Source organism: Bemisia tabaci, chromosome 5 (genome assembly GCF_918797505.1).
Source record: "Bemisia tabaci chromosome 5, PGI_BMITA_v3".
Classification (NCBI taxonomy): domain Eukaryota; kingdom Metazoa; phylum Arthropoda; class Insecta; order Hemiptera; family Aleyrodidae; genus Bemisia; species Bemisia tabaci.
In genome coordinates this window covers 13,350,245-13,378,158 of record NC_092797.1, presented here as the reverse complement: position 1 = coordinate 13,378,158, position 27,914 = coordinate 13,350,245, and the positions used below count along the sequence as shown (strand labels likewise).

General features: G+C 37.8%; 1 protein-coding gene across 3 annotated transcripts in view; it reads right to left on the bottom strand.

Moving 5' to 3' along the window:
* Ptp36E (protein tyrosine phosphatase 36E) overlaps nt 1–27,914 on the bottom strand; it is an 89,358-nt gene that overhangs the window by 9,384 nt on the left and 52,060 nt on the right. For all 3 annotated transcript variants that reach the window (XM_019058887.2, XM_019058888.2, XM_072300309.1), the window contains exons 2-10: nt 21,855–21,973; nt 16,094–16,181; nt 13,847–13,923; nt 10,978–11,112; nt 9,780–9,917; nt 3,597–3,757; nt 1,773–1,908; nt 953–1,102; nt 9–108 (exon numbers count right to left, since the gene is read on the bottom strand). In XM_019058887.2, the coding sequence (XP_018914432.1) occupies nt 9–108; nt 953–1,102; nt 1,773–1,908; nt 3,597–3,757; nt 9,780–9,917; nt 10,978–11,112; nt 13,847–13,923; nt 16,094–16,181; nt 21,855–21,973 (1,104 nt within the window). The remainder of the gene's footprint in view (nt 1–8; nt 109–952; nt 1,103–1,772; nt 1,909–3,596; nt 3,758–9,779; nt 9,918–10,977; nt 11,113–13,846; nt 13,924–16,093; nt 16,182–21,854; nt 21,974–27,914) is intronic.

Sequence of the window (27,914 nt, the reverse complement as noted above, 5' to 3'; positions counted from 1 at the left end):
AAACTCACGTGGAACGATTAAAACATCTCGGTTTTTCTCCCTATTGTCGGCACGATGTCCTCCTGCACAGTCTCCTATTGTGAACCTCGGAGTCATCTTACATATTTGCTAATGAGATAAAAATGGATTGTTAGATGAACACGACAAATATGATTACTAAAATTAAAGGAAAAAAGTCATTCTTAGCGAATGTACATTAATTGAAGATAATATATTGAATAATCAGTGCGGAAATACTGATTCTTGCACATATGACCCTTGGGGTTCGAACAAATTGAATCAAAGAGATTAACGCGCCATACGGCGTAGAAAATAGTCTTCTTCCGCCCGTTCAAACATATTTTACATTAAAAATAACTGCACACCAAAACGAAACATGACTATTTTTGCCGGTGTAAGTCTCTAAAATTGAGAGTAAAAAGGTTTATTATAGGAAGAATTAATGCTCAGTATCAAATGAACACAAGTTGACTCGCCGCATATCCCAGTTACTTACTTTAGTGTGAATAAAATGATCTGATAATTTTCAATTAAATTATTTGTATACATGCATACTAGGTATCTGTAATTTTTCCACTGAGTTTCTTAGTATTCCCTAGGAATTTTTTTAAAAATATCATTGCGTAAATTTTTTAGATCAGCAAACGGAAACAAAGGCTATATGACTGAGCCTAAAGTATGAAACAAATGTTAAACATAAAATGAATTCATAATAAATCCTCGGAAATACTGAAAATCTCAAATAATGAAATGCACTTCATCAGTCTGAATATATTATTTTACGGTATGGGCTAAATTTGCTTAAGTCTCTCTCTTTATCGATAAGTTTTCTATCGATATATTTTCCAATGATAAAATTAAACAAATAACGTTGAAGACGTATTGGGGTTGCCAAGTCTCTTTGCCAATAGTTTTACTTGCAAAATTGATGTTAGCTAGCTGGTGTGGTTACCTGATACTCCCTTTGATAGTCATTCAATTTGGTTAGGGGGTTTTTCATAGATTTTTGTTTCAGGCGTTGAGATAGCTCCTTTACTGGAAACCACGAGACGCCGCAAACTACGTATTCTTCTAAGGTATCATATACAAATTTATATTGGTCCTGCAAAAATACAAATGAGAAAATTAAAATCTTAGCTTCAAAATCTCAGCTCAAGAAATCGTTTTAGACGGCGTTTAGCAGAATGGAACCATCTGATTTCGGAACGGAGGGATGAAATTACAATTTGCATTAAGGAACTACGATATATGAATCATGACTCAAATTACAATCAAAGTATGTGCGATTAGTTATTCTACAAAGATGCATACTTTCATGGACGAGCTTGAAACAGTAATTCCTCGTCGTAAAATAAAGTCCAGTTCTGCTCGTTTGAGATGGACGGAAGAATTTCAATTCATTCTTGTACGGAAAATTTTTAGAGGATGCATTTTAATTCCATCAATTGATGTGTTATTTTTTCTCAAGGAAAATAATTTTTTGCAACAAAAAGAGTCTGAATTCCTTAGAATACTCTCTCCAAACGCAAGACTCATGGATGGGGGAGGGATGTTGTTCAGCGATATTTTCAACGGAGAAAAAAATCATGTAATATTTTACATGTATTATAACGTGACGCATCAGAATTAAATTTCAGCAAAGCTGCACCAACATTTCCGTCAAATCGCGATAAAGTTAAGGATTATTTTTAGAATTTTTTCATCTACAGAAATGTATTTTTCAGCTTCACTAATTCTGATGTATCACTCTTAAGTCGAAAAGAAGTACTTACCAAAGTTTCAATCATTCCTTTGCGAGATTGTCTGAGCATTTTTAAATATCCATAAATATTGAAAGAGTCTTCCTCCTCCATTAATTCTATATTTGCATCGATGGATAAATAAACGCCTGATCGTCCTCCGCCATCACTAAAATTCAGAAACAAATTCATGAATAATTTGGAATCATATTTCACAACTGAAAAATGATTTAAGGCCGATGTGTGCTTATTGTTAATTATTATTTATAAGCCTCTTTGATCCACTGTTTACGTATATCAGCCAAGAAAGTCAATGAAACATACAAGTTACAGATTGAATTCAACGCTCTAAGATATACTTATTCCTTCTTGCAAAGTAAATTCGGATAGAGTCGCCTTCAATTTACAGTGTAGGCCACTCGCGCTCCTCAGAATGCGCGTGGCACTCCATAGTAGTGGCATCATTCTATCCCTTAATCTTTGGGTCCGCTACACGCGAGAGATGCAGCCAAGTTAATTTACTAACCAGTAAATTAACACAAAAGTCACGTCGGACTCATTAAAAGTCTCAGATCCACTCATTAACGCGCAATCTGTGTATTTTGTGATATACTTGTTCAGTTTTAACGCGTCTGCAAGCTTTTTTTCTTTCTCACTCTCTTTTTTTTTCATTCTGCGCCCAAAGAAAGACTTCAGAGAGCTTAACCTACGTATGCAAACAACCTTTCGAACTGATACAAAAAATTGAGGGCTCCACGCGTCAATCATCTCGCATTGGCCGTTACGCCTTCTTTTCTGCGCTGCGTTCAAGTCTCTCAGGTGATACTTGAATTTTACCGTCTTGGCGATCTCTCATGTGGCAGAGCATGATCAGTTTTTTAAGGTACGAATCTAATCACGTGAAAAGACGCAAAAAGTTGTGCCCTTGGATAAATTTGTATATCCAAGCAGCAAGTCTTTCCGCTTCACGTGCCACCTCAATCGGCGAAAAACGCGATTTGCAATTGGTATGACTGATTACAGTTGCAAAAGTGGCTATATTGAGAAAATAATATTCTTGAAATTTTTTGGGGGAAAGCTGTGCTAATAACGTCAAATTATGTTAAAAGTTGTGAGTTTAAACAAATATTTAGCTTTTTAGCAGCACGCATTCATACCTTACGGGACCTGCGTAAGTGTCTAATCGCCCAAAAATGTGTTTTCAGCTCAAGTCCATAATTGAATTTAAGAACCTCAGGAAATGAAATATGAAGTACAACGGAAAGGCTACAATATCGAAAACTGGCCCACGAGGTGGCTGAGGTCAGGCATTGAATCACAATCGGAGGAATTTTCGAATTCTTTCTGAAGTGTCCAGCCCACATTCAAACTGGGGCTCTCAAACTGGATCCAATTCTTCAATTTCTGAGCCATTTCTGCACGAGATTCCATGAAAATTTCAAGAATTGATTTGTGAAGTGTCCAAACACATCGGTTACCTTCAAGAATCGTTGGCCCGACGATCTTTGAAAGGCAACAATCAACAGTCCCATTGATAAAGCCTCTTTGAAGCCCCTAGTTCGTGCGTCGGCTGGACGCTTGGCGCATTTTCACCAGCAGCATGGCTCTCAGAAATGTAAAATTGGACTACATTTTGCAATTTGGAGCTGCAAATTCTAGCCCGGTTTAAAAACAACTTATGTGCCATTAGTTTCCCTATGCACATAAGTGTTTTTCCAGAAGAGCCAGAATTTATAGTTTCAAATTGCAAAATACAGTCCAATTAAGAATCTACCTTATCCAGTTGAAGAAATTAAGTTACTCATGTGAATACCTGACACTACAAAATATAAGCACTTATGAATACGTATAACATACTTGCAATGAACTACTATTGGTCCCTCTTGGTGAGTTTTGTACGATCCGACTACGGCTCGCATTCTCCTACGGAATTCTAAAATTGCATTTGAGAAAGGGCACGTATGACAAGGCCACTCTGTGTAATGGAATTGAAGAAGTTTCCTCTCCTCCTCTTCAGGCTGTGGACAGATAAGACAAATGTGACAGATGTGTACATGAAGTGGTACTTGAAGTATCACTAAAAAAAAAAAATTAAAATTGAAGGCGCACCAAGCTGAGACGCACATCTCGTCAAGCGCACCCTCGAATGCATTAGGAATAGCGCTATATTCACGCTGTGCTGGGTTCGGTTAGGTCACGCAACTAAACTAACTCCGGAGTGGTGCTCGAAGTATCACGAAAGTTGAAGGCGCACCAAGCTGAGGAAATAATTACGGTATGATTGCACCCTCGAATGCATTAGGAATAGCGCTACATTCACTTTGTGCTTCCACTGTACACTACTTATTTAATATTTGTTCTACTTGTATACAATTATTGACGATAATATACGACTTAGAACTTTAGGCTGAGTGTTTGCATGTCCCACTGCCTTGAGTTCATTCAAATATGCGTCGTTTTAAAAAATAAATCTAAACCATTTGTATAATTCAGAATGACACGAGAATTGGATGAATTTGGCGTGAATATGCTTAATTTCATTTCAAGTTGCCTAAGTTCCTCACATGTTTAATTCTTTTCTATCGCGAATAATAAAAAAGTTCGTGTATTACGGTATGAATCGTGGCATAATAATAGGCTGAATGGAATCCTCAAACTTTACTTTTGTATTGATGAAAGTCTCAAGTAGTTTTTTTGGTAATAAATTAGGCAGCGTGATATATATGCATTTAAGATACTTCTGGTTAAAACCGCCTTATTGACATTGAACTGGATTCAAAATGTTTTATTTTCCTTTTGAAATACATTCTCGTGATAGTACGGAACAGACGGAACACCTGGGACTTATAAAGCGCCTTCAAAACAGGACGATGCATCTTTGCATACCACTCTTAGTCAAAACTACATTAAATCCCCAAGCTGAGTCTTAAAGTTCATACTTTAAGGCTCTTAAGATTTACAACGAAAATTACAGGTTATAATTTGTAAAACTCCCAAAGTTAGATCGAATATCCCGATAATTTAAACGCACCAAAACCGGCAATACCGGCATGCATCTACCCTTATTATGATATCTGAATTTTGAACTACTTTTACCAGTAAAAAAATCAACTGAATTAACATTCTCATTCAGGATATTTAATTAAACAGGTTGAGCTATTTAGCAAATCACAGTTTCTGAAATACGGCCCGTATATTCCTGTTTTTGTAAATGATATCAACTTCAACTTAAAACCGTTAAAAATGTACGTTCACATACTTTATTTACTCGAAATAGTGAGTAGTATTATTTAGTTTTTTTTATTTTTTTTATTTCACTTCATTTACTTTGTGCGATACTTAATATTAATATTTTAAATTATTTTCCACCCTTTTCATGTATAAAATCAATCAAAAACACACAGTGGAAGAACTCCGACAAGCCGTATACTAAGAGAAACCTCTCCCGTTTTCAGATGTAGCAGAAACGATCGCACTATCTCTGAAAACTATATAACAGAAACCGGAACAAACATTCTTCCGGATTTGAAACCGTGATCCCAACGATGTATTGGCTTCGGGCCAGAATCTGCTGAGAGCGTTAAGCTCCGCTGCAATACGTCATGTATTAAATTTGCATACCCATTTGTATCACTCCATTTTGAAGGCGCTTTTTACGGCCTCTTGTTTTCCGCTCGGATCCAAGAATGAATAATTGACTAGTCCGGTCCGAGGATACCTGGTCACATTTTTGTGGATACTTTAGTGTATATGGGTCTAAAATTTCTAACACGAATATTTAATCTAACTGTAACCCTTGGCTTTGGCCGCTTGGTCTATCGATATCTTTTAGTAAACACAAACTACTCTCGAAGACATATTGAACATCCAAGTCTAATATTATTATAAAAACTCTCTGCTGCATTACACTAGATTTTAGCGGCTCTGGTGCTTGCACTAGAGCTGCTATTCCGGACGGTCCCAGCTGGGGAGTATCAATGCAGCATGTTACATTGTAGAGACCGCGCGTTGGTTGATGGGAATCGGCGCCATTTTCGGCTATGTTCCTTGTCATGACTTTATTTTATTGCATACTGTTTTATTGTTAGTCAATGCTATGTTGTGTATTGTATTTTTGGAATCATGGTGATACAGTCAACAATTCAAAACTTGTTTGTGCTTTTATCTCGTGATGGAAAAAATGTACTTTACGTTCAAAATTTGAAAATTTGAATTTTAAAGTTTTCGCGGTTAAGGAAGCTTTAACCACTGGGTTGGAGCTTCCTAGTCATTTACTCGATATCAGCTGATAGCAAACAAAGGTTACCAGGGAAACCGTAAACGTCTAACAACTATCGTGGCCATTGGGGCGATTATTGAAATGATATCGACTGTATGTCGCCGCTTACGACAGGACATAGCCCTATCTTAACTGTGTAATATATCGCAATTCGATATTGTTTTGATTTTTAAAAGGAGCAATTCATTCATACAGTTCCGATTAGTTTTGGCGAACGGGCCCTTAACCTACGGCACTCGGCTCATGGGAATTTTTTAACTCTAAATTTTTTAACCTAACTCTTCCATTCCGGGAACATATTTATTGAAAACGGCGACTTTTTCAACAGTCCTATTTTTATCTACAACATCTAAGTGGCCCTTCATAATCATTTAATTTTGGCCCCTGGCCAGAAAAAGGTTCGGAAATTGCAGTGATTTTGCCGAAAATGCTGAAGTAAGTAAATTTGGGCATTTTTTTTCCTTCTTCAAACTCTGTGGAGAAGCACTTCTCCTCCAGTACATCTATTTTTTTACTTATCTCTCGCAAGGTACATTTACAGAAGGTGTGTTCCAGTATTAACAGTTCAGATTCGTTGTTTTTTTATTATAACGCTTATTTCGGAAAGCAATTATTACATTGTTCAATTCTACTGACTTTCAACACTCGATTATACTCCCGGCAAATTCTGCAGCAGCGTTTCAAATGTTGACTCTAATGCTTCCAACAGCCATCCGATGTCTAAGGGTTTATCCCTAGATTTAGGGATTTTCCGGAATTTCCAGGGATTTAGGGATTTTTCAGGAAATCTAGGGATTTTTTTTTGATGAGGTAAAGTTACCAAAAATCAACTTTTTAACCTCAATTATAGCTTCGACAATCGAAAACATTTTTTCATCTATATTTTGTAGGCCTTTTTGGCAACACTATTTTCCCCGCAAATAAGCCGGAAATTAAAACGATTGCGTCCTTCGATGTACTTGACATTCAACTGCATTCAACCTGTTAATAATAAGAAATCAACTAATATTCTTTCATTTTATTGGTCTGGATTAGCACTGCTTTCAGAGAGCGCCAAAATTCAAACGAGCCAATCAGATTTAAATATTGCAAATCGCTACATCGAATGACATCATGATTCTTCATAAAAAAATGGCGCTTTTTGCAAAATCTAGGGATTTTTTAAGTATATTTGAGCAAATCTGGGGATTTAGGGATTTTTAGCGAAATCTAGGCATTTTTTTTCTTCCCCGCTAGGGATTTAATATCGGAAGACTGGCTTCCAGTATCGCAGCGTTGATCGTCGCTGATGTCGAAATGGAACCTAATGCCGGACATACTGTAACACCTCCATTCCTCAATTCCGGTGAGGAATACGTCTCTACCCTTAACTCAATATAAATATACAAATTGATAAGTGAGTGCTTTAGTCTCGTGAAAACAGAATTGCGAAACTTAAAATTGGAGAAAAATGATGAGTAAATGAAAAAATGGAACCAATTGATGGGAAATGTCGCATGCCATTCTGACACAAAATATGGCGTCTATCGAATCACCTTAACTAAATAAAATAACCAAATTTTCAACTCTCAAACTATCAACTATCAACTATCAAAATTCAAACTATCAAAATTTCCAACAATGACAAAAATAATTGTAATATACCTATAATGTAATGAAATATACACGCTCTAATCATTTAATTTGTATTACCTTTATGTTATGTACCTACATGTTATACTATTTTTATAATAAATTTTGCCAACATGCTTTTCAATTCAGTCTACAACATTTCATTCCGACGTGGCAATAATGATTTATAATGCCCCTAAACATTAAAATGAATTACAATAGTAATGCCGCATTATAATGTCGTATTATACATCGCAACGATTCATGTCCTACTGATTATTGATTATTGTAAGATGAATTCTGTTTTCTCTGATTGTATGTTTCATACGTGCGAAGCAAGTACGGGTCACTAGAAACGTGGTTCGTACGGGTGGCTGATGAAATTGATCTTCGAATACCTTTTGATGAGCTAGGGAAATGGAACCATCTGCATCTCATGGACAATAAATAGTTGCCGTAATTAAGGTCATCCCGTGATTAAGGTGCCGTGATTTAAGTCATAAATTCTTCATCTAATTCTTGATTCATCTCCAAAATGTCTGCTAAAGCTTTCATGCGCTTCTCCTTGTATGCATGAATGAGCAAATTGGGTATCGAACAAGCGGACACTTTTTGAAAATTTAGATGATTCTGGACAATATCGTACAGAAGTCCACGAGCTGCAGATAGAACCATTACCTCTAGCTCATCAAAAGTTATTCGAAGATCATTCAACAACCTCTTTGACAAGTTGCAAAAACTTTTCGTTAACTATAGTGTCACACGGTACTAGGAATATTTACTATTTAACGAACCTTATATTTCCCTGACTCAGTCCTAAATTATAGAAGTATGCGTTACTTTTCCAGCAATCCAAAAAAACAATTATACAAAAAACCAATACCTACACTTTCAGATATAAAAATGCAAATTTTTTGCAGCCTCGCTAAACGACTTATCAACCAGAGATTTTTTAGGAAGCGGACCTCCAAAGAGCTTTCAAAATTAAAAGTATACAACAAGTGATAATGCCATGTATTCGCCATATCAAAGCCCAATACACATTTATACACCGGCTACGTAAATCTGCTAAGTTACAAAACATGAATCGACAGTTGTCGGATTGTACATCAATGACAAAATGTGTCTAGGCCCTCATTCTTGACTACAACTACTGCCCCCAGAGCCGCTCTCCGACGCCAATGCGTTGGAGCTTCCTGCTTGTTTACCATTCGGTAACTGTTGATAAATTGTTCTTGACAATCTCAGTTACTTGCGACGAGGAATTTGCTCTTGGCTGAGGCGCAAAAACGTTTGAAACCCCTCATTTGGCAGCAGCGTCGCTCATGAGTCGATTGATTTTTAATTCCTAGTGGCTACAATGTAGGTTAACAAAAATATAACACAAAGTCCGAATTCTACAGTGAAAAAAAGGCTCTTGGATCATAGATGCAGACTTTTAAGAAATTGGACAAGAAAAAAATACTCTTGATTCAATTATATTTTGACTTAAATCAAAAGAAAATCTGCTTGAATCAAGAGGCTTGGCTCTCGATTCAAGCAAAAATCCGATTGAATCAATAGTATTTTTTCTCGTCAAATTTTTCAAGAGTTTGGACTCTGGACCCAAGAGACTTCTTTTTCAGTGTACGTGTATTGATGGTGTTATTGGTGATTCTTATAAAATTGTATAATAGCTTCCGGATTCGAGTCCCGGTAGTGGCGTCAAATTTTCACGGAATCGACGAGTGGATCTGCAGAACCAGATTCGACTCGGTCTCAATCCCTGGAAATTTGAAAAGCCCTCATGGATGTGCCAATTCTTTGATGCCTACGGACAGTGGAATACCGTCTAGACGGATGTAGATCCTAATGGAATATAAGCCAATAAACCTGCAGGAAAAAAATTGTATATTTCATAAAACTCGCGTGAAAAATGAATTTTTCACACCCGTCAATATGACGAAAAATCCGAGTATTTCACGAGTTTTCAAGTATTTCAGTTTTTAAGTCACGTTGAGACCATCAGCAATTTATAATTGAACGTATTTATGCTAAAAGGAACTATGTGCATAGGGATTGCGTGTAACATAGTTCCTTTTAGCATAAATACGTCCAATTGATATACTGCGCATGTTATAGCAACCAAATCAGCCTGTGCTGATACCTACCGTCCCCATTTTCCTAATGACTCGAATAGTCCTAATGTGAAAATTTGCTAACTCTTCTTCATGTTGAACAGATATATTTAGATCGCCGTAGTTCTCGCTTTTTACCTTCGCGGAAGGCCAATACTGCATACACATCACCTGAAAAAATAAGGATCCTCATACAATAAAGGACAAATTAATTTACGATTTGTGGTGACACTCAGTTTTTATTCCAGAGAGAGAAAATAAAATGTTTTCTTTTTGATTGCGTTTTAGCTTGGATTTTATTCTCAACGTACTTTGAATAAAATGAAAGGTCTTGAAAGGCGGATAGGCACTTGGACTGGGAAATTTGTCCATCATTTTTCATTTTGTGCAAATATTCTAATTCAAAACTGATTTGGAATTGTTTCTCTTTTCTAATTTGCCTTCAAACTCACCGTTTGAAAAAAAGAGAAAAAAAAGAAAAAAATACTCAAAGCAACAACGTTCTAAATTACGTCATTGATATTTTGATTCAGAGCACAGCTACACTCATATTCCTACTCACAGGATTTGACTAGTTCAGTGCCATTGGCGAGGCGTGAATGATCGCGATTATCGAAATATCCCCATTTGAAGCTATGGTAAAGAATCGATTATTAAGGTGTTCCTTGCGAACACCCAATAATTAATCGATCCTTTTCCATGGGTTTAAATGACAGATCAATCGCTACATCGAAAAGCATGCCACCCCACTGGTTCTGAGAATACAGACAACTTGGGTGGGTGGGCCTTCGGAGCTCTTCTTTTTAACCTAGAAATAGTTTCACATAAACTTTACTTTCGGAACTCTCTCCCATTTTCATGTCTAGTTTTCTTTTCTTTTTGTGTGCTTTCTTTCAACCTTAATTTAATTTGCTCGCAAATCTTAAGAGGTGTTGGTTGTTGCCAGCAAGTTTCTAATTTTTTTCAAAATGTAAACTTTTTTATTCGAGTCACTACATAGTTTCTCTTCGATAATAAGAGGAGGACAAAAGAATGAATTTATGGGTAAAAATGAAATTACATGAAGTTGTATGAATTGAAATTAGTTTTCGAAGTCATTTGATAACCTTGATGTTATTTTTTGCGCATACTTTACGCCAAATATAATACGTCATGTTGAATATTTGATCGTTAGATTCTTCGAGGAAGGAAAGGACTGGAAAATAAATTAATAAAATAAAACAAAACTTACTTTTATAAAATCAAATGTTTTTGTTAGCATGACGATACAACTAGCTTTCTCCTGCCAAACCATTCGCCAGAAATCGTTGACAGTGGTTTCAGTTGGTCCCTGAGTTACGATGTAAGCATTAGGTTTCAGGAGACTCTGAAAAATACCAACATAAACACACCGTTACGAGAAAAATCGACTTGAAAGAACTACAAATAGGGCAGAATTTGAAAAAACGGTGTTAATTCACCAGTGCCTCCATTAATCGTAATATTAACTCCATACGACCCACAGTGCAGTGTCCAATGGAAATAAGTCAAATTTTCGAACATGTAAAATGAAAAAAGTAACGAGATATACGAAAAATGGGGTTATTGGTGGTATTATTTTCAATGTTTGTTTACTGATTTGCATCGAATTGGCGTGAGGGGAGGTGATGAGATTTAAGCTCCGCGCGCGGTGACTGGTAGCCGATGACGCGCAAGTGTTGTGATAGCAGTGATCAAGGCTGATTGACACGGTACCAAATGTCCGGTTGGTGATAAAAATGGCTACAAACACTCCTGGTAAGTTATTTAATTAAGATTTAACAGTAAAAATTATTTTTTCAACTTCTAAACATTACTTTTGAGCACGTTTTTCGATGGTACTCTAATTTAATATTCTTCCCTCTTATTTAAACTTTAAAGACGTTTTTAAGAAAAACCAAAAATAACCTATTTTCCTGACAAGTGATAATGATTGCAAATTTCCTGTAGATTCTGAATTTTCAAGTCCCATCTGCGTCTGGCTGCGAATAATAAAGTTATATCGTTTTTTCTGTCTCAAGGTCTCGCTCTGAAAAACTCTGATTAGTCCAGGCGCCTGGTAAGTCTACCTGGAATTTTGGGTACACAGCGATTTTTTTTGGCTTACTTTATGTTTTTGGGGTCGCTGAATCCGAATCTGAAGTTTCCTACCGCGTATATGGTGAGCATTTTCCGCCATTTTGAAAAAATGGCCTAAAAAGGCCTTTTTTCGCGGTTTTTTTTTTATATAGCGGCTACGCATGAGAAAAAGTCCCGGATTTAGTTAATGTTTTGAATAGCTGAAATAATTTGGAAGAAAATGGTATATGAATATGCTAAGTATGCTCAAAAATTGAGGAACCTCGGATTTCGGAACTTTGGAACGCTTCGGAACTTGGCTGACCGCGGCGAGCCGGATCGCGCGTTGACGGGTGCGCCGCGAAAACGTGAATGGGCGCGATGTTCACGATGCTGGATCTTCCTCAATTTTTAAGCAAACCTAGCATATGTACACACCATTTTCTTTCAAATTATGTCAGCTATTCAAAACATTAACTCAATCCGGGACTTTTTCTCATGCGTAGCCGCTATATCAATAAAACCGCAAAAAAGGCCTTTTTAGGCCATTTTTTCAAAATGGCGGAATATGCTCACCAGATACGCGGTTGGAAACTTCAGATTCGGATTCAGCGACCCAAAAAACATAAGTAGGTCAAAAAATCGCTGTGTACCCGAAATTCCAGGTAGCCTCATTTTTAGCTACCAGGCGCCTGGACTAGATCTCTTCGACTTGTGGACACGGGCATCGAAAAAGGAGTGCGTTACAACAATTGAGGGGAAACTCCGCAGAACTATTCGCAAACAAACGTGTCTCAGACGAAGATTTGACAAAATGTCGTGTATTTTTTATGGATTTTGTGTATTTTTTATGGATTTTTTGTATTTTTATGGATTTTTTGTTTTTATCTTTCTTTTTTCTCTTGTCTCTTGTGAAGTTTAAGTTTGCTGTAAATTTTCGGTGATGTTTTACTGTGCTGAATTTTTTATTTTTTGAAATGCCTTTTCCTTTTTATTAAAGACTTGTAATATGACCAAATCCAAGTGTTCGTCCTTTTTCTCATGCTGATCCTCGGAAACCTCATTATTTTATAGTGTATATTTGAATTTTTCAGCTTTCATTTCACGCAGCATTGAAATTGGGAATGAAAGAAAGGATAGACCTTAGTTTTGTTAGGCCCAGAGTTAAAAAATAAAATATGCATCGTTAGAATCTGTAAGTATACAGTCGATTTTTGGAGCGAGCTTGCGTGAATCTATACATTTTAATCCTTGAATTATTGCTAAAAAAACTGCTTTTTCCAGGCGCGTTGGCAACACTGTATTTAAAATGGAGGTGTTATGAGAGGGCCAGATATACCCTCGTAAGCCTTATTAGTAGTGATTTCAGGTTGGTTTTCTCTCTTTTACCCACAAAAATAATGTACTCATGTCATTAAAATAAGTGGAAAAATAACGGCACATTTGGCAAAATTTGGCAACACCATACTCAATCATTTGGGGAATTTTGGAAACTTTGACTTTAATACAAGGAAGAACATGATGAATTCTTAACACTGTCAAAATTTCATTGAATTCCGTGCATTATTCGATCAGATATGAATTATTTCCCATCCGCCCATAAGGACACTGCACTGTGCGACCGACGCTATACTTCTCTGACGACGAAGGATGTAAAAGTAGTTAAAATTATGAAAATGCAGCACCTGTATTTTGATGGATTCTGACATTAAAAAAAATAAAATAATTTGACGATGCGATATGTTCATAAAGGATGAATGCTCCTTTGATGCAAACCAACAATATCGAAGAGATCTATAGTTACCGGAAAATTGCTTTACAAAGACTACAGCCATTCGAAATGAAAAAAATTTGATCTTAATTTAGGGGATAGGAGTTCACATAAAAAAACAGATGAAAGTAATCGTTAAAACCAACATAGCGGTACAACTTTAGCGAGTCTATGTTGATCGGACGTATATTTGTAATTAAACATAAACAGAAAACTGCAAGCAAGTTGTGAAATATATGAAACACAAACTTACATCTACATAGGATGCGTTGATATAATCAGAGTCTGGAATATCATCTATAGTATCTAGAACAACCCTGTTATAATCATCTGAAAAAGAGAGAAAATCAATGAAATTAAAGCTGGCCCCTGAATTACGAACACTCTCGAGTGACTGAAGAAAGAGTAAGACTTTAATAGGACCGGATACATGTCTTTGCATTTAGTCAGAGGTTCAAAGACAGTTTCATTATTAAATCAGTCCAATGCCTGAGACGAGACTTCCCTGGAAATCTCCACTTGAGCACAGGATCGGATAACTTTTAATCAGAGGAAACCAAGTAAACAGTATCGATTATTTCCTACGTGAACTGACGGAGGAGGGGGCGGGTGTCTCCCTACTTTACGCTACGCAGATTGACCCCCAGCTAATGCTCCATGAAGTCAGAGTATCACTTTTTGAAAATGGAAAACCATCGCCTATATTGAAAATCTGAAAGACAGATGCCGGTAAATATGCAAGTATTACTTGAGTATAAAGGAAAACGTGAGGGACTAAGTAATTTAATTTCTTCAACGTGTAACCTGACTTCTCATTTCTTTATTTATTAAAGAGAAGCGTGTTTTGTGTCATAAACTTTATGGGAAATGTTCTTCGAATAACACGCAAAATTAACACAAATTTTAAAGGTTTGTGAAAGTTAGGTAAGTGAAAAATTTGTGAATTGGACACCACCTATGAAGGAGCACGTCACTAAAGAGAGAATGAAAAATGAAATGAGCCACTAGACAAGGTACGAATTTCAGCATTCTGATTCAAAATCCTTCACCGAAATTTCACGTAAAACACGATGCGCAAAACGAAGATTAAATCAACTCCTTCCGAGGATATTTAATGATTCTTGGTGCGTGAATTGAAACCACCCGCTCATGAAAACTCAATGCTCTACGTGATTCACATCGCGCGCTGAACGTTTATCATGAACGTTTCTGCGATAAAAAAATCTGGCAACCTCAATCTTAACACTTTGGCTCAGCTATAGCAAATTAGATATAGCTTTAAAAAACACATGGTGGGAAATGAACATTGCTCGTCTGAGAAGCTTGCTGAAACCGTTGTAGTGCGCGATTTGACTCACGTAGAGCTTTGAGTTTCCTGTGAGCGGGCAGTTCAAATTCCTCGTAACCAATGTGAGATAAAAATGTTAATAGCTCCGTTAGGAGTTGGTTTCAGTAATTTTCGTTGCGCAAATCGTGTTCTACGTGATATTCTGGTAAGGATACATGTATCAGAATGCTTAAATTCGTACCTTGTCTAGTGGTCCATTCTCAGTTAAATCAAGGCCCCTTTCAATCACCTTATGTATCTCGACGCTTTTGATATTTACGAACATTTGCCTTGCCGCTATTTCGAGAGAGAAATAGCTGAAATATTGAAATTTTCGCGATCGTTTTTCCTAATTTTATCCTCTTTTCATCCACGTATCTGTTAGCACAAAGAAAATTAATTTCTTTCTCAGGCAGTGCTTAAAAATCTTGACCCTCATTCCTATTTGATAATTTCCTTTAAGATAGAATCATTCCCAAAGTTTTAGAATTCCACTTGAACAACACCATTTTGTATTGAAAGTGATAAATAGAACCTAGGTGTTGTGGATATAATTCTATAGATCCACAACACCTTAGTTCTATCAATCGATTCCACTTCCCAAAGTCATGCGTTTCTAGCTTTAGTCGTCCAATAGTTAAAGGAGGTGGAAGCGCTTCGAAGACACCATGTATACCCACCTTAAGTAATAGAAAATATTTACACTGACAGGCCTCATAAGTATACATAATTCAAAAACCTATCCTGCTTTGACGGCAAGTATCACAACAGCGAGAGCGTTCGGTCAGTGAATCGTTAGATAGTAAAACCTCGCAAGCACGTTATCTGATTTATAAGCATTCTCACGGAGCTCAGGGATCATTGAAAACGGACTTGTGACGTTTTAGCATCGACAAACTTAGTTTCCAGAGGCGAAATTCGAGGATGTTTAGATGTTTGCTCGCGTTTGATGGGCGAACAAGAGGTAGCTCAGTATAAATATGTGGGGGGATCTCAAGTGTTGGCTGTCGGAGCGGGGAGGGGTGAAGGGGGTGGAATGGGGCGGGGGTTGGAATGGGGAAGGGGGGTAACGACTTATTCATCGAGACGATTGCCATCGTGAAAAACCCATCGGCTTCACTGCCGGTCAATTTACTGGTGCGGAGGGTCGGAGCGAAAGTGGGCGGCACTTACATGGAATGCATTTGGGGTTTTGGTTTTTGGGCGCGTTCGCTGGTTTACAAGCGTGTCTACAAGAGTGCGTTTCGACCTTCACAGCCGTCTGAAACAGAAGCAAAAGGACATTGGAATCATTCTGAGAGCGTACATCGATAGAGTCAGCTCCAAATCAGTTTACGCACTTTCAGACACCGGCAGAAGATCCGCCATCTTGCTTCTTGCATTTACCTTATACAGGGTGAGCGGAAAGTCCCCGATCCCCCCTCTAACTTTTGAACGAATTGAGCTAAGGAAATGAAACTTTGGGAATGTTCCTATCTCAAAGGGGACCATCTTTTGAGGGGGTCAAAATTTTGGTCCACCCCTCAGGGGGGGACAGGGGCCCCCCAACTTTTTTTTTCAAATAGCAACCCCTATCTTGTGATACCTCATTCGAAAGAGCATAAAAAACTAAGAATTTTGGCGCAAACCGCAGATCAATATCTCAATTTTTGACCGAGTTATGATAGGTCAAAGGTCAAATTTGACCTATTTTCAAAAAATCATAACTCCGGTTCAAATTATCGTAAAGAAAAAAATAAAACGGGAAAATTTACCAAATTGTGTTCGCTTTTACGTAAAAATTGCAGAAATCACTTCGATTTAATTTTAAGGGGGGGCTCGGACCCCCAAATACGTCAATTCAAAGGTCATTCAATTTTCCCTGCGAAATAAGCCAATTTCCTCTGGATTTGCCTCCACATTATCTCAGTAAGGTCAAAATCAGTTCAACATTACGTTGGCAAGTCCCCAAATTTCGGGAAAAGTTAAAAAAACGAAATTTAAACGGTCAAATGTAATCACCTTTAATTTCGTTTTTTTAACTTTTCCCGAAATTTGGGGACTTGCCAACGTAATGCTGAACTGATTTTGACCTTACTGAGATAATGTGGAGGCAAATCCAGAGGAAATTGGCTTATTTCGCAGGAAAATTGAATGACCTTTGAATTGACGTATTTGGGGGTCCGAGCCCCCCCTTAAAATTAAATCGAAGTGATTTCTGCAATTTTTACGTAAAAGCGAACACAATTTGGTAAATTTTCCCGTTTTATTTTTTTCTTTACGATAATTTGAACCGGAGTTATGATTTTTTGAAAATAGGTCAAATTTGACCTTTGACCTATCATAACTCGGTCAAAAATTGAGATATTGATCTGCGGTTTGCGCCAAAATTCTTAGTTTTTTATGCTCTTTCGAATGAGGTATCACAAGATAGGGGTTGCTATTTGAAAAAAAAAAGTTGGGGGCCCCTGTCCCCCCCTGAGGGGTGGACCAAAATTTTGACCCCCTCAAAAGATGGTCCCCTTTGAGATAGGAACATTCCCAAAGTTTCATTTCCTTAGCTCAATTCGTTCAAAAGTTAGAGGGGGGGTCGGGGACTTTTCGCTCACCCTGTATAAAGTAAAATGTGGTATTTTGTAAAAGTGACGTCAGGCGATCTTTCGTCGTAGTCTAAAAGTCGTAAACTTATTTGAATCAGTGAGAACGAAAACACACCAACTTGAAAAAATGAAAATAATAAGACCCACACAAAACTGCACAGTAGGTGAGGAAGTTAGTCTAAGAAAAATATTTTTGGTTTCGAAGGACAGGTACTAAAGGTCTTGAAAGGTCTAAACTGGAACAGATGCGCTAACTTCAATTATACTTTTGTGAAAATTGACCGTCTCCAATGAAAATTAAGTATTTTCGAGTTACAGAGTTGGTGTATTTTCGTTCTCATTGATTCATTTGGCGTGACTTCTAACCCTCTTGGATGGATTAAATTAGAATCTGGAATCAGCCTAGTTTAACGTTGCCTGCTTTCCTCCCTTGTTTTACTTGTCTGCAAGAAAAGTGAGTGACATACCTTGGAACTTATCGTAAATTTTCCATTTACTATCAAAAGTATACTCAAAAATTTCAAGACAGAATTTTGCTTCATCCTCTTGCTTAGAAAGAAAGTAGGAGCAGAAATCAGGCAACGCCTAATTTAGTTTGGCTGATTTTGTTTAATGTCGTCCACAGGGCCGGATTAAGGGGATGGCCACATGGGCCGCGGCCCATGGCGATAAATTTAGGGGGCGGCAAATTTTGCATTTTATTTAATGTAGGTATCAAAAAAAGAGAGAAAAAAATCGGATTCAGAAAATAAATTACAAACTGGAAAAGGCGACAGAATCTCCCATTTTCTGAGGGTACAAGTATGGTAATTTCTAATTTTGTCGTCTTTCGGTGATACAGACAACACCTTTAATTCGCCGAGTTAAGAGGGAAACCAAACACGCAATTTAACCTGGAACGGAGCGGCGTGGCGGTCGGCATGACACGCATAGCGCCTACAAGTCTTCATGAATATCTCACGCATTGCGCCAAATACAGTGCGGTCAGTCTCTGGGTTAGCAGCGGCCGGCGTGAAGCGCATAGCGCCTACAAGACTGCATGAATACTTCACGCATTGCGTCAAACACAGTGCGTTCAGAAGCGGTCGGTGTGAAACGCACAGCGCCCATTTGACTGTAGGAATCCTTTACGCATTGCGTCAAACACAGTGCGGTCAGTTTGTTCTTTCATAATTTTTTCGTTCATTTCTTATAAATGGAAGGCCTTGTTCACACAGAGATAGGTTCACGGAACTTAACTTTCGCGCAAAGTTCCGTGAACTTTTGCTGATAATGTTGACAGGGCTTCACAAAAAAAGTGTACAACACGAGTAAACGCGTCTTATGCAACCCTCCCCGCTGCACGTTCACTTGATTGTTTTTATTGATGTTTCAAAACGAATGAGAAGGGGGCGGCAAAATACAGGCGGCCCACGGGCGGCAAGTGGGTGAATCCGGCCCTGGTCGTCCAAGTATTTATGGACCGACTATGGGAAGACGGACCTCCGATCACAAAAACTTAAAATTGAATATTGATACCAGAGTATTAAGAGTGGTTCACGATCATTTTTGAACAAAATCACCCGAAAATTTCGAACCGACCCGAAGTTACGGTAGTTTGAATTTGTAGTTCAAAAGGTTCACTTTAAAAAAACACTTAAAATTCATATTTTACGTATTTATGGGATGAAATCGCTACAATGTCATGGAGCCTGTTGCCCTTATTAGGTAAAAATAAACATTAAATCGTTCGCAATTTATTTTGAGATTATTCTCTATAGAAGTCTTAAAACTCGGTTTTTCAATACGATTTTCCAACTCGATTTTTCAACACGATTTGATAAACCGCTCCTACATGAATTTTGCTTCCGTAAAATAGGTCCCTTTTCTCTTGAATTTTGAATAAAGAGGAACCTCGAAGAGCATACTTTTGATCAAATAAAAGGGTTTACGCACAAAGGAATAGTATCCCGAATGAGAGGTTTCCAGATTGAAAACGCTTGTTTGAACATGTAGCGAAGACCGAGACGGTAAGTATAAATACTGAAAGGTTCTCCTACAACAATAGTTGTTTACGTAAATACCAGTGAAAACCTTCAGCATTAAAATTCTGGTTTTTCCTCTTTTTTTTCATTTAGTTATACGATTTCTTGTAAACGCGCAGTTTAGCTGAGCGAAGAAAAACGATCATTGGAACCTGATCTAAACTTTCAATTTACAACGATTGTACTTTCTTTACAGCATCGAGCTAACCTTTCATTCAATTTCTTCAAACATCATTATTCCGATGTTATGTAATAGAATTCTCTCAATTTAAAAATAAAGAAGGAGGAAAATACATCGACAAATTCTAGACAAATCGTCGCTCCTCTGGCGTAATGGCGTATCTCGAAATCCACGTGAGCCCTGTTTTATATATAAACCCATGCTTTCTGGGGCTCATACAGAAATCGAGATACACCTTTACGCCAGAGGAGCGACGAAATATTCGGGCACTAATTTATTGCTCCCCTTATTTTTTTGCCTCGAATAAAAGATCCCACGCAACAGTGAGTTACCTCTATTTTTGCAACGCGTGGAAGTAAATTTATGACGGGATACCAAATAACTGACAGCGTTACGCAAAAAAAAAAAAAAAAAAAGAAAAAAGCGAGGAATCATTCTGAGCTAAGTTTATTCTTATACTATTATTTTTAAATGTAAGAGAAGTATTTGATCAATTCTTTGGGATTCCTTGATTTTATTTTCAAACGGCTCGAATTTCAAATGATCTCCTTTAAAATTTACTATTCATTTCTATTATTATCCTGCAATTCTCATGACCCATCAAAAACATGACTTGTAGACGCATAATTTTGAATCGATCAGACTGACATGTAATTATTTTCCCCAACAATTACATTTTTTGTGCGTATAAAAATTGTTCCAAGTATACAAGATAGCAAAATATGTTTCATGTTATATCATTTTCTTCGTTAAAAAGTGAGAGGGAAGCCTTCGCTTTTCTTTTTACGGCGTTCATTTTTGCTCAACCTCTCAAGAAACCTTTCCCATCCATATTCTCGTCACGTCAGCACAGTAACATCTCTCCATTCATCATATTTTAATTTGATTCCCCTAATGCTGCATCTTCGCATTACCGCTGAGAGTGCTTGGATTGTCAGAGCAACTCCCTTATGTATCGAGAGAAAGATTCAAGATTCGCGAGGGCGTGACGGGTACGTTGTTCCTTTTTTTTAAAAAAAAAAAAAAAAAAAAAAATGCGAAATAATGGAATCTTGCTGCGTTATCTTTTGCATGCAAAGCAGCAGAGAACATATGAAGCAAAATATGCTGTTACGATATGTCTTCCTTTTTTTTATATCAGGCATTCAGTAAGATTGAGTCAGAGAAAATGGGATTTAAGGTAAAACGTCAAATTTCAGCGCACGGCTAAAAACCTTGATTGAGTTGAGAAATCGATTTTGGAATTAATCGAGGAAAATATCGATATTAGAACATTTTTAATACGCTGAAGGAGATCGTATTAACATTTCAAGTTGTAATCAAACCCACAGATGGACGTATTTATGCTAAAAAGAACTATGGATATGCGTAGGTCTTGCGTGCAACATAGTTCCTTTCAGCATAAATACGTTCAAATACGTTACAATCGTTTAAAATTACTCTTTCCCAAAGCTGGCAACAACGCCAGTAAATCTTGTCTGTGTTTACATCAAATTTAATTGTAATTCATCATTTCCCAACTTTCACAGCTCGAAGAGATGCATTTTGGAATTTTTCTATATCATGAGCGCCGGACGGTGCAGAATGAACCCTTGTAAGCTATGATATTTTTTATTTTTTCTCTTCCCGGACAAAAAAGCGTAACTCCATTCCAAAGTTGCATAATTTTCAAAGAAGTTTAAATTTTTGAAGATTACAAGTACAAGCAATCTTTATCAATACTCTAACCTATTTCTACGGGTGACTAAAAGCAATATTAGTCAAATTTTTAGAAAGAAATTCCCAGCAGTCTTTTTAGTCAAAATAAAATTTGCAAGTAGAAGTTTGCCAACATTGAAATTTAGATACGTTCCTTCATCTGGGAGATGAGGGTTTCCCTTTTCCCTTAAATCACATTTTGCCTGGATTCATCGCAAAACAAGAAAAAGAAAAAAAAACACGGCAAGTGAAATTTGATAACTTCGACCGGCCTCATTACTACTCAAGTTTCGCATTGTCAGAGCCAGGCGAAAGCAATAAAAGTTCATTAGTTCCCTCTTCAGACAAACTTAGGCTCGGATCGCTTCAGATGCGACTTTGTGAGGGAAAACGAACATTTGATTTGTAAAGTTCGGGAAGCCATCGAAGACTAAGTCTACGCTATGACGTACCTGGAATTCAAGTTTGTAGAGAACAGGAAACTTTCGCCTCTGTTCGCAGTGTTTTACCATGTTCCTCTTTTCCACCGGTTTATTCGGCAGCGTTGACATGACTCCATTCTGTTCCCCAGCTGAAAAAAGAACCAAAGTAAGAATTAGTTATCAAGCATAACGGATGGTTACGAATTAACACTCGTGAAGATATGAATAATTTTTTTAAGGTAAAAAAATGGAATGAAAATATTGAATTTGCCTTCAAACTTCGACGCATGCCTAAAAAATGGGTTCAAAATCTTCAAAGATGCGCCGTAGTTTTTGAACGCCAGGAAAAAATGTTAAACGGTCTTAATTTCCCCAATAAAAACTATTGCTTAAATTTTACTGGGCGTCAGGGCCGGATCTAGGAGATGGCCACATGGGCCGCGGCTCATGGCGGCAAATGCAATTTTTTTAAATATAGGTATAAAAAAAATCGGATTCAGGAAAAAATTACAAACGATCATTGGTGATAAAATCTCTCATTTCCTGAGAGTATCGTAATTTCTAATTTTGTCATATTTCGGTGATACAAGAGACAGCACATTTAATTAGTCGAGTTAAGAGAGAAAACAAACACGCAATTTGGCCTGGAACGACGCGGCGCAGAGAGCAATGATGAACTTGTCGATGAAGTGATGAGATAGACTAGTCGACGAGAACTTGAGATGAACAGGAGAAACCCTCGGCGCGGCGGTCGGCATGTAACACATATCAGCGCCTACAAGACTGCATGAATACTTCACGCATTGCGTCAAACACAGTGCGATCATCGTGAAACGCATAGCGCCTACAAGACTGCATGAATACTTCACGCATTGCGTCAAATACAGTGCGGTCAACAACGGTCGGCGTGAAACGCAAAGCGCCTACAAGACTGTAGGAACACTTTACGAATTGCGCCAAACCTATTGCGGTCAGCGCGGCGCGGCGGCGGAAGTTAGAATTATTAAATCACATTCATGTTTGTTCTTTCATAATTTTTTCGTTCATTTCTTCAAATGGAAGGTCTCGTCCACACAGAGATAGGTATACGAAACTTAACTTTTGTGCAAAGTTTTGTGAACTTTTGCCAGTAGTGTTGACAGGGTTTTCGCAAATAATGTGTCCAACGAGAATGATCGCGTCTAATGCACCCCTCACCCTTTGGCACGTTCACTTAATGGTTTTTATTGATGTTTCAAAACGAATGATAAGGGGGCGGTAAAATTCAGGCGGACCATGGGCGGCAAGTTGGTAAATCCGGCCTTGCTGGGCTTAAATTTTACTTCAAAAGATTACCAATAAAGTGACTCCTTATAGCTTTGAACATTTTTAAAGAGTGTTTAAAACGTGATTTTAATAGGTGCTCTGCCGCTAGGAATTTATAAATTCGGCAGAATAAATTGAGAGTTGTTTAGGTGTGAATATTATATATTTTTATTCATCACTGATTCATTTATTTGTTTTAAAAAAAGGTAGGATTCCAGGTTGAGTTTTATCAAAGGCTGACAATCAAATTAACGGAAAGTGAGTGATGCGCTTCCGGAATAAGTTGAAAAAATAAAAGGAAATAGTAGATTCACACCGGTTGGAAGGGACGCCTCACTCGACAGCTCTCCGCAAAAGTGGTCATTTTTGCGAGCTGGACACACAGTTTTTTCCATCCACTTAAAAGTGTTATAAACTATCGGTTGTAATGAGGTGGTCTCGTTCGATAGAAATCTTTAGTTCACAATGAATTCAATTGAAGAAGAACTCTGCCGCCCCGTATTTACCAAAAATAAATATCTCCATTGGAAATTGAAATCCCTTGCTGGAATCCCTGTGCCCCCTTCGCTCAGCATGGTAGAGCAGAGCTGACACCTTACGAGAATCGTCATACCGTTTACTCAGCTTTGCGAGGCAAATAACTTTGAAACGTGACGTTACTAGATGGATATCTCTGTTCCTCAAAATTGCATTTCTGGTCCGAGTTATTTCTGGATATCCGTCGAACAGGTTTCGATTCTTGGTCGAATGATGATCAGTATTATAATTGCCATGGAACATTTAGTTGGGGGTCAACGGTATAAAGACTAAAAGAGACCCCTGGGTAGACATATCTGCAAATTGATGACTGGTGTCGAGAAAATTTCAACTCCGTTGCAATGTTTGAGAATCTCTGATTATGTGTTCATGTTTTATAGAAAAACTAACCCAAATATCTTGTTGTAATTGTCTGCAAAGTTCTGTGGAAAAAAACACGATTTGCAATGTCATGATCAGAGATGCGCTCTTTTCGACTTTAGCCATCAATATGTGTGTATGTAACGTATAAGTAAAGGACCTCTGCTATACATTGTGACATTTTTGCTCTACGCAGTAGGACAATATCTTTGGGATGCAAGTCCTCAACAAGTCGTAAAATATATCCTTTTTGCAGATACGTATTTTATTGGTGTCTCACTGTGCGCCGTTCCACGATTTGTGGAGAGCTGGGATGTGATTCGTGTGGGGATTAGAGAAATGCGACGGTGATGCAAAGCCATGTTATGCGATGAAAAAAAAAAAACGGAGGGATGCATGAAGCGATGCGACCAGAGAATTGACTGGACATGACATGGCGAAGGTGTCACATTTCTTTCAGGAATGAACTTTCATTTTATTTTTATTCATTTATTTCATTCCTTTGATGGAGCTTTTGCTAACGTTTGTGGCAAATAACGATCAGCTTTAATTCAAAACATAACATTTTCAAAAGAAATTTCAATTCCATAAGTTTCCTCGTAGAATTTCCTTTCAGAGTCATCCCTTCACGTGACGTGAAACATGAAAGTGACTATTTAAAACATTAAATTTTTCAATGTTGGTCAAAAGTTCATTGTCCGACTCCTCCCAATGGCTTGTCTCATTGTGCGTTGGAGAATTTGACTATATTGTGCAGTAAGGAGCTACAGTTTCTGGCTCTTCCACAAAACACCTATTTGCATAGGATAACTGTTGGAACCCACATTGTTTTTGTGTTCACTGGAAAAAAAAAAACACATTGGATCTAGAGTCCAGACTCTCAAAAACATCGACAAGAAAAAGTACTCTTGATTCAATCAGAATCTAGCTTAAATCAAGAACAAAGCCTCTTAATTTAAGCGGATTTCGTTTTGATTCAAGCAAAAATCCGATTGAATCAAGAGTATTTTTTCTTGTCAATGTTTTCAAGAGTCCGGACTCTAGATCCAATGTGTTTCTTTTCCAGTGTTGTGTATAAGTAAGCCAGAAACTGTGGCTGCGCATTGCAAAAGGCAGTCCTGTTACAAACATCTAAACACTAAGCGGCTGTTACAGCGGACCCAAAGAGTCTTTTATGCGGCCTCATTAAAAGCAGGGAATCTCACTTAAGTCTATCCGGGCCCCGCCGCGCCGTGGCGTGGTGACACACGCAACCCGCCATACTCGCTTTCTGGTATCACTGCCATTAACGGTTACACGCAAGCAAAATTGACGATGGATGAAGCGCTAGAAGTTTTGATCAAGATTCAGGGTACTGATAATATCAAATTTACCGACCAAGAGTCGGACTATCTCAGAGCGGGTCGATTATTTCATCGTTAACGAATGATCCTGATCGACAAATCCCTATATCTTAACAATGCTTTTTATCATGCTTATATAATTTACCAGTCCTTCACGCTGTATTTCACTCAGCGTCAATTTAGAGTCAATTCTGCTAGGAGAAAGGTAAACGTTACTATATGCTGGTACAGGTAACCATTACTCTGGCAGAATTGACTTGAAGATTGGTAGAATTTACCATTCCTTCACGCTGTATTACACAGCGTGAAGGAATGGTAAATTCTACGTATCTTTTTTTTCAGTGTGAAAAAGGGAACAAAAAAGGAAGAAGGAACTGAGAAAAGAAGAGGGAGTGACGCCTAGGTTTGGTAATTATTTATACAAAATTGACTCCAACTGCATATTGAATGCTCTGAAATTTTGAAAATGTTTTGGGCAGAGCCCCCTTATGTCCCCCTCCCCCGTTCGAAAGGTATGGCTCCGCCTATGAGGAGATAATAGTTTGTGCAAATGAGTCTCATTAAAATTATGTTATTCATTGGCTAACTTGATTAACTTGATTGAATTCATTATTGCAAGTCTGCGGTATCATTGAATAAAACCCCTGGGTTTTCATGCTCACTCTCAGTCTTTAATCGCCACTTCCTCCTTTCAAATTGACGGGAGTAAACCCCCATACATTGAAAAAACGTGATAAAAACCAATGGGATACTGTGCAGAGAATGATCATTAGCTCCTGCCATTGAACATTAAAGGTCGCGTGTGATGTTTGAACCCATTTCAGTTTTGATTCAATAGAATACATGAATGCGTAAGTTGCATTTTCTCCACGCTACTTTCGCTCCTATTGAAACGCGGACTGGCTGTTGATCGCGGATCACGACTCGAGTCAATTCGAGTTGCGTGAAATCTATGTTTTAATAAATTCAGAAAAAGGGCGAAGGTTTTTGAATGGGAGATAACAAAAACGCCAAGCTGTGCTGAAAAAAAAGTAGGTCAGACGATAAGCTAGGGCCGGGGTTGAAGAAAGGATGTTGGTCCTCCAATCACAACGCTGTTGACAAGTCTGACCTCGAAAGGTCGTGCGACAACCGCGCAATTGCAGGGCTCGTTTGACACTCGGCGTAGGCAACTCTGTTTGAGCCCCTCCTCCTCGCATTATCCCTTTCAGCCGCATCATCCCATGAAAAATTATTTAGAAACGCCTCCCTCTGAATAATTTTTCTATGCTCTTCCGATCTCTCCTTTCGGTCCCCCATGAGAGAAACGTATTGGAAAACTTTGCCATGGAACCACAAGAGGAAGTTCGAGGCTGGGCTTTTAAAAAAACTCAATCAGGCCATTTCTAGTATACCGAGGAGCTTTCCTTTTCCTTACATGAAGGTTACGCTGAAACAATTTCAGTAATTTTTTCTTTTTTCCTTTTTATGGCATCGTTGTCCGTTTCCATGACAACAGAGTCTTTAAATAAATTAAGTTCGCCATGTCCATTAGGTTAGGCTGAACTTTTAAGACGCGACGTACTTGAACCTTCTTGACTTGAAACCTCATTGATAATGTCTTGAGCACACTGATGAATAAGAGAGCTCCTTACTGCCAAAAAGCCATTTGAAGAGATTGAAAGTCAACGAAGTTTCAAAGATCGCATTAATATTTTGGCCTTTTAAGCCAAACATTAAATTTGAGAGCCATATCTGAATAATAATAGTTATATTTCAGTAATACTGCGTATGAATTTTTTTTCGTGGGTTTAGGAAGAATAAACTTTACATTTGGACCGCGTTAAGCATAAAAGAACCATGCCACATCAGCTATTGCCAAATTTAACAGGGCAATTTAATTGTATACACAAAAACTGTTGTGCAGATTTTGGTGCAAATTTAAGTGATATTTCTGCGTAGTACCGATCAAACCCTATCGTTTTCAAAGAAATCCGCACAAACGTTCTCTTGTAAAAAATTAAAATGCCCGGTTAATTTTGATTATAGCTGATGTGGCTTGGTTCTTTTCTGCTGAACCCGGACCATTTCAAGGCCACGGCCGAATATTATCTCATTAATTTTCTCTTTAACAATAACAAGATAGTAGGTTATGACCGTAAATTTCCGTAATCCCGCATCAGAATTCGTGTTTTTGCATGAGCGTTTTCGACATACAAGCCTCGGTGTTCTGCAAATAAATAATAGCCCGCGCTCCTGATATGAAAATTTTAACGGGTAAACGCTCTACTGAATGTAAGCTCGAGCAAGCCTGCTTTTACGAGTCTAGCGGTTCAGGTTGAGCACCATTCTCTCCCATGAATTTATACGCTTCAGCGTTTGGAAAATTCATCAATCACCGAGTAGCTCAATAATACACATTACGTCAGCCATAATGATCCACTGAAATTTTTACGCTCAACAAGTTGCAGGAATTTTGATCCTGCTGTCTGGCTGAATACCTAATGGTGCCTCAAGCACTCAAGAGTACATTGCCGAAGGGGCTCTCCATTATTCTGGCTAGTTT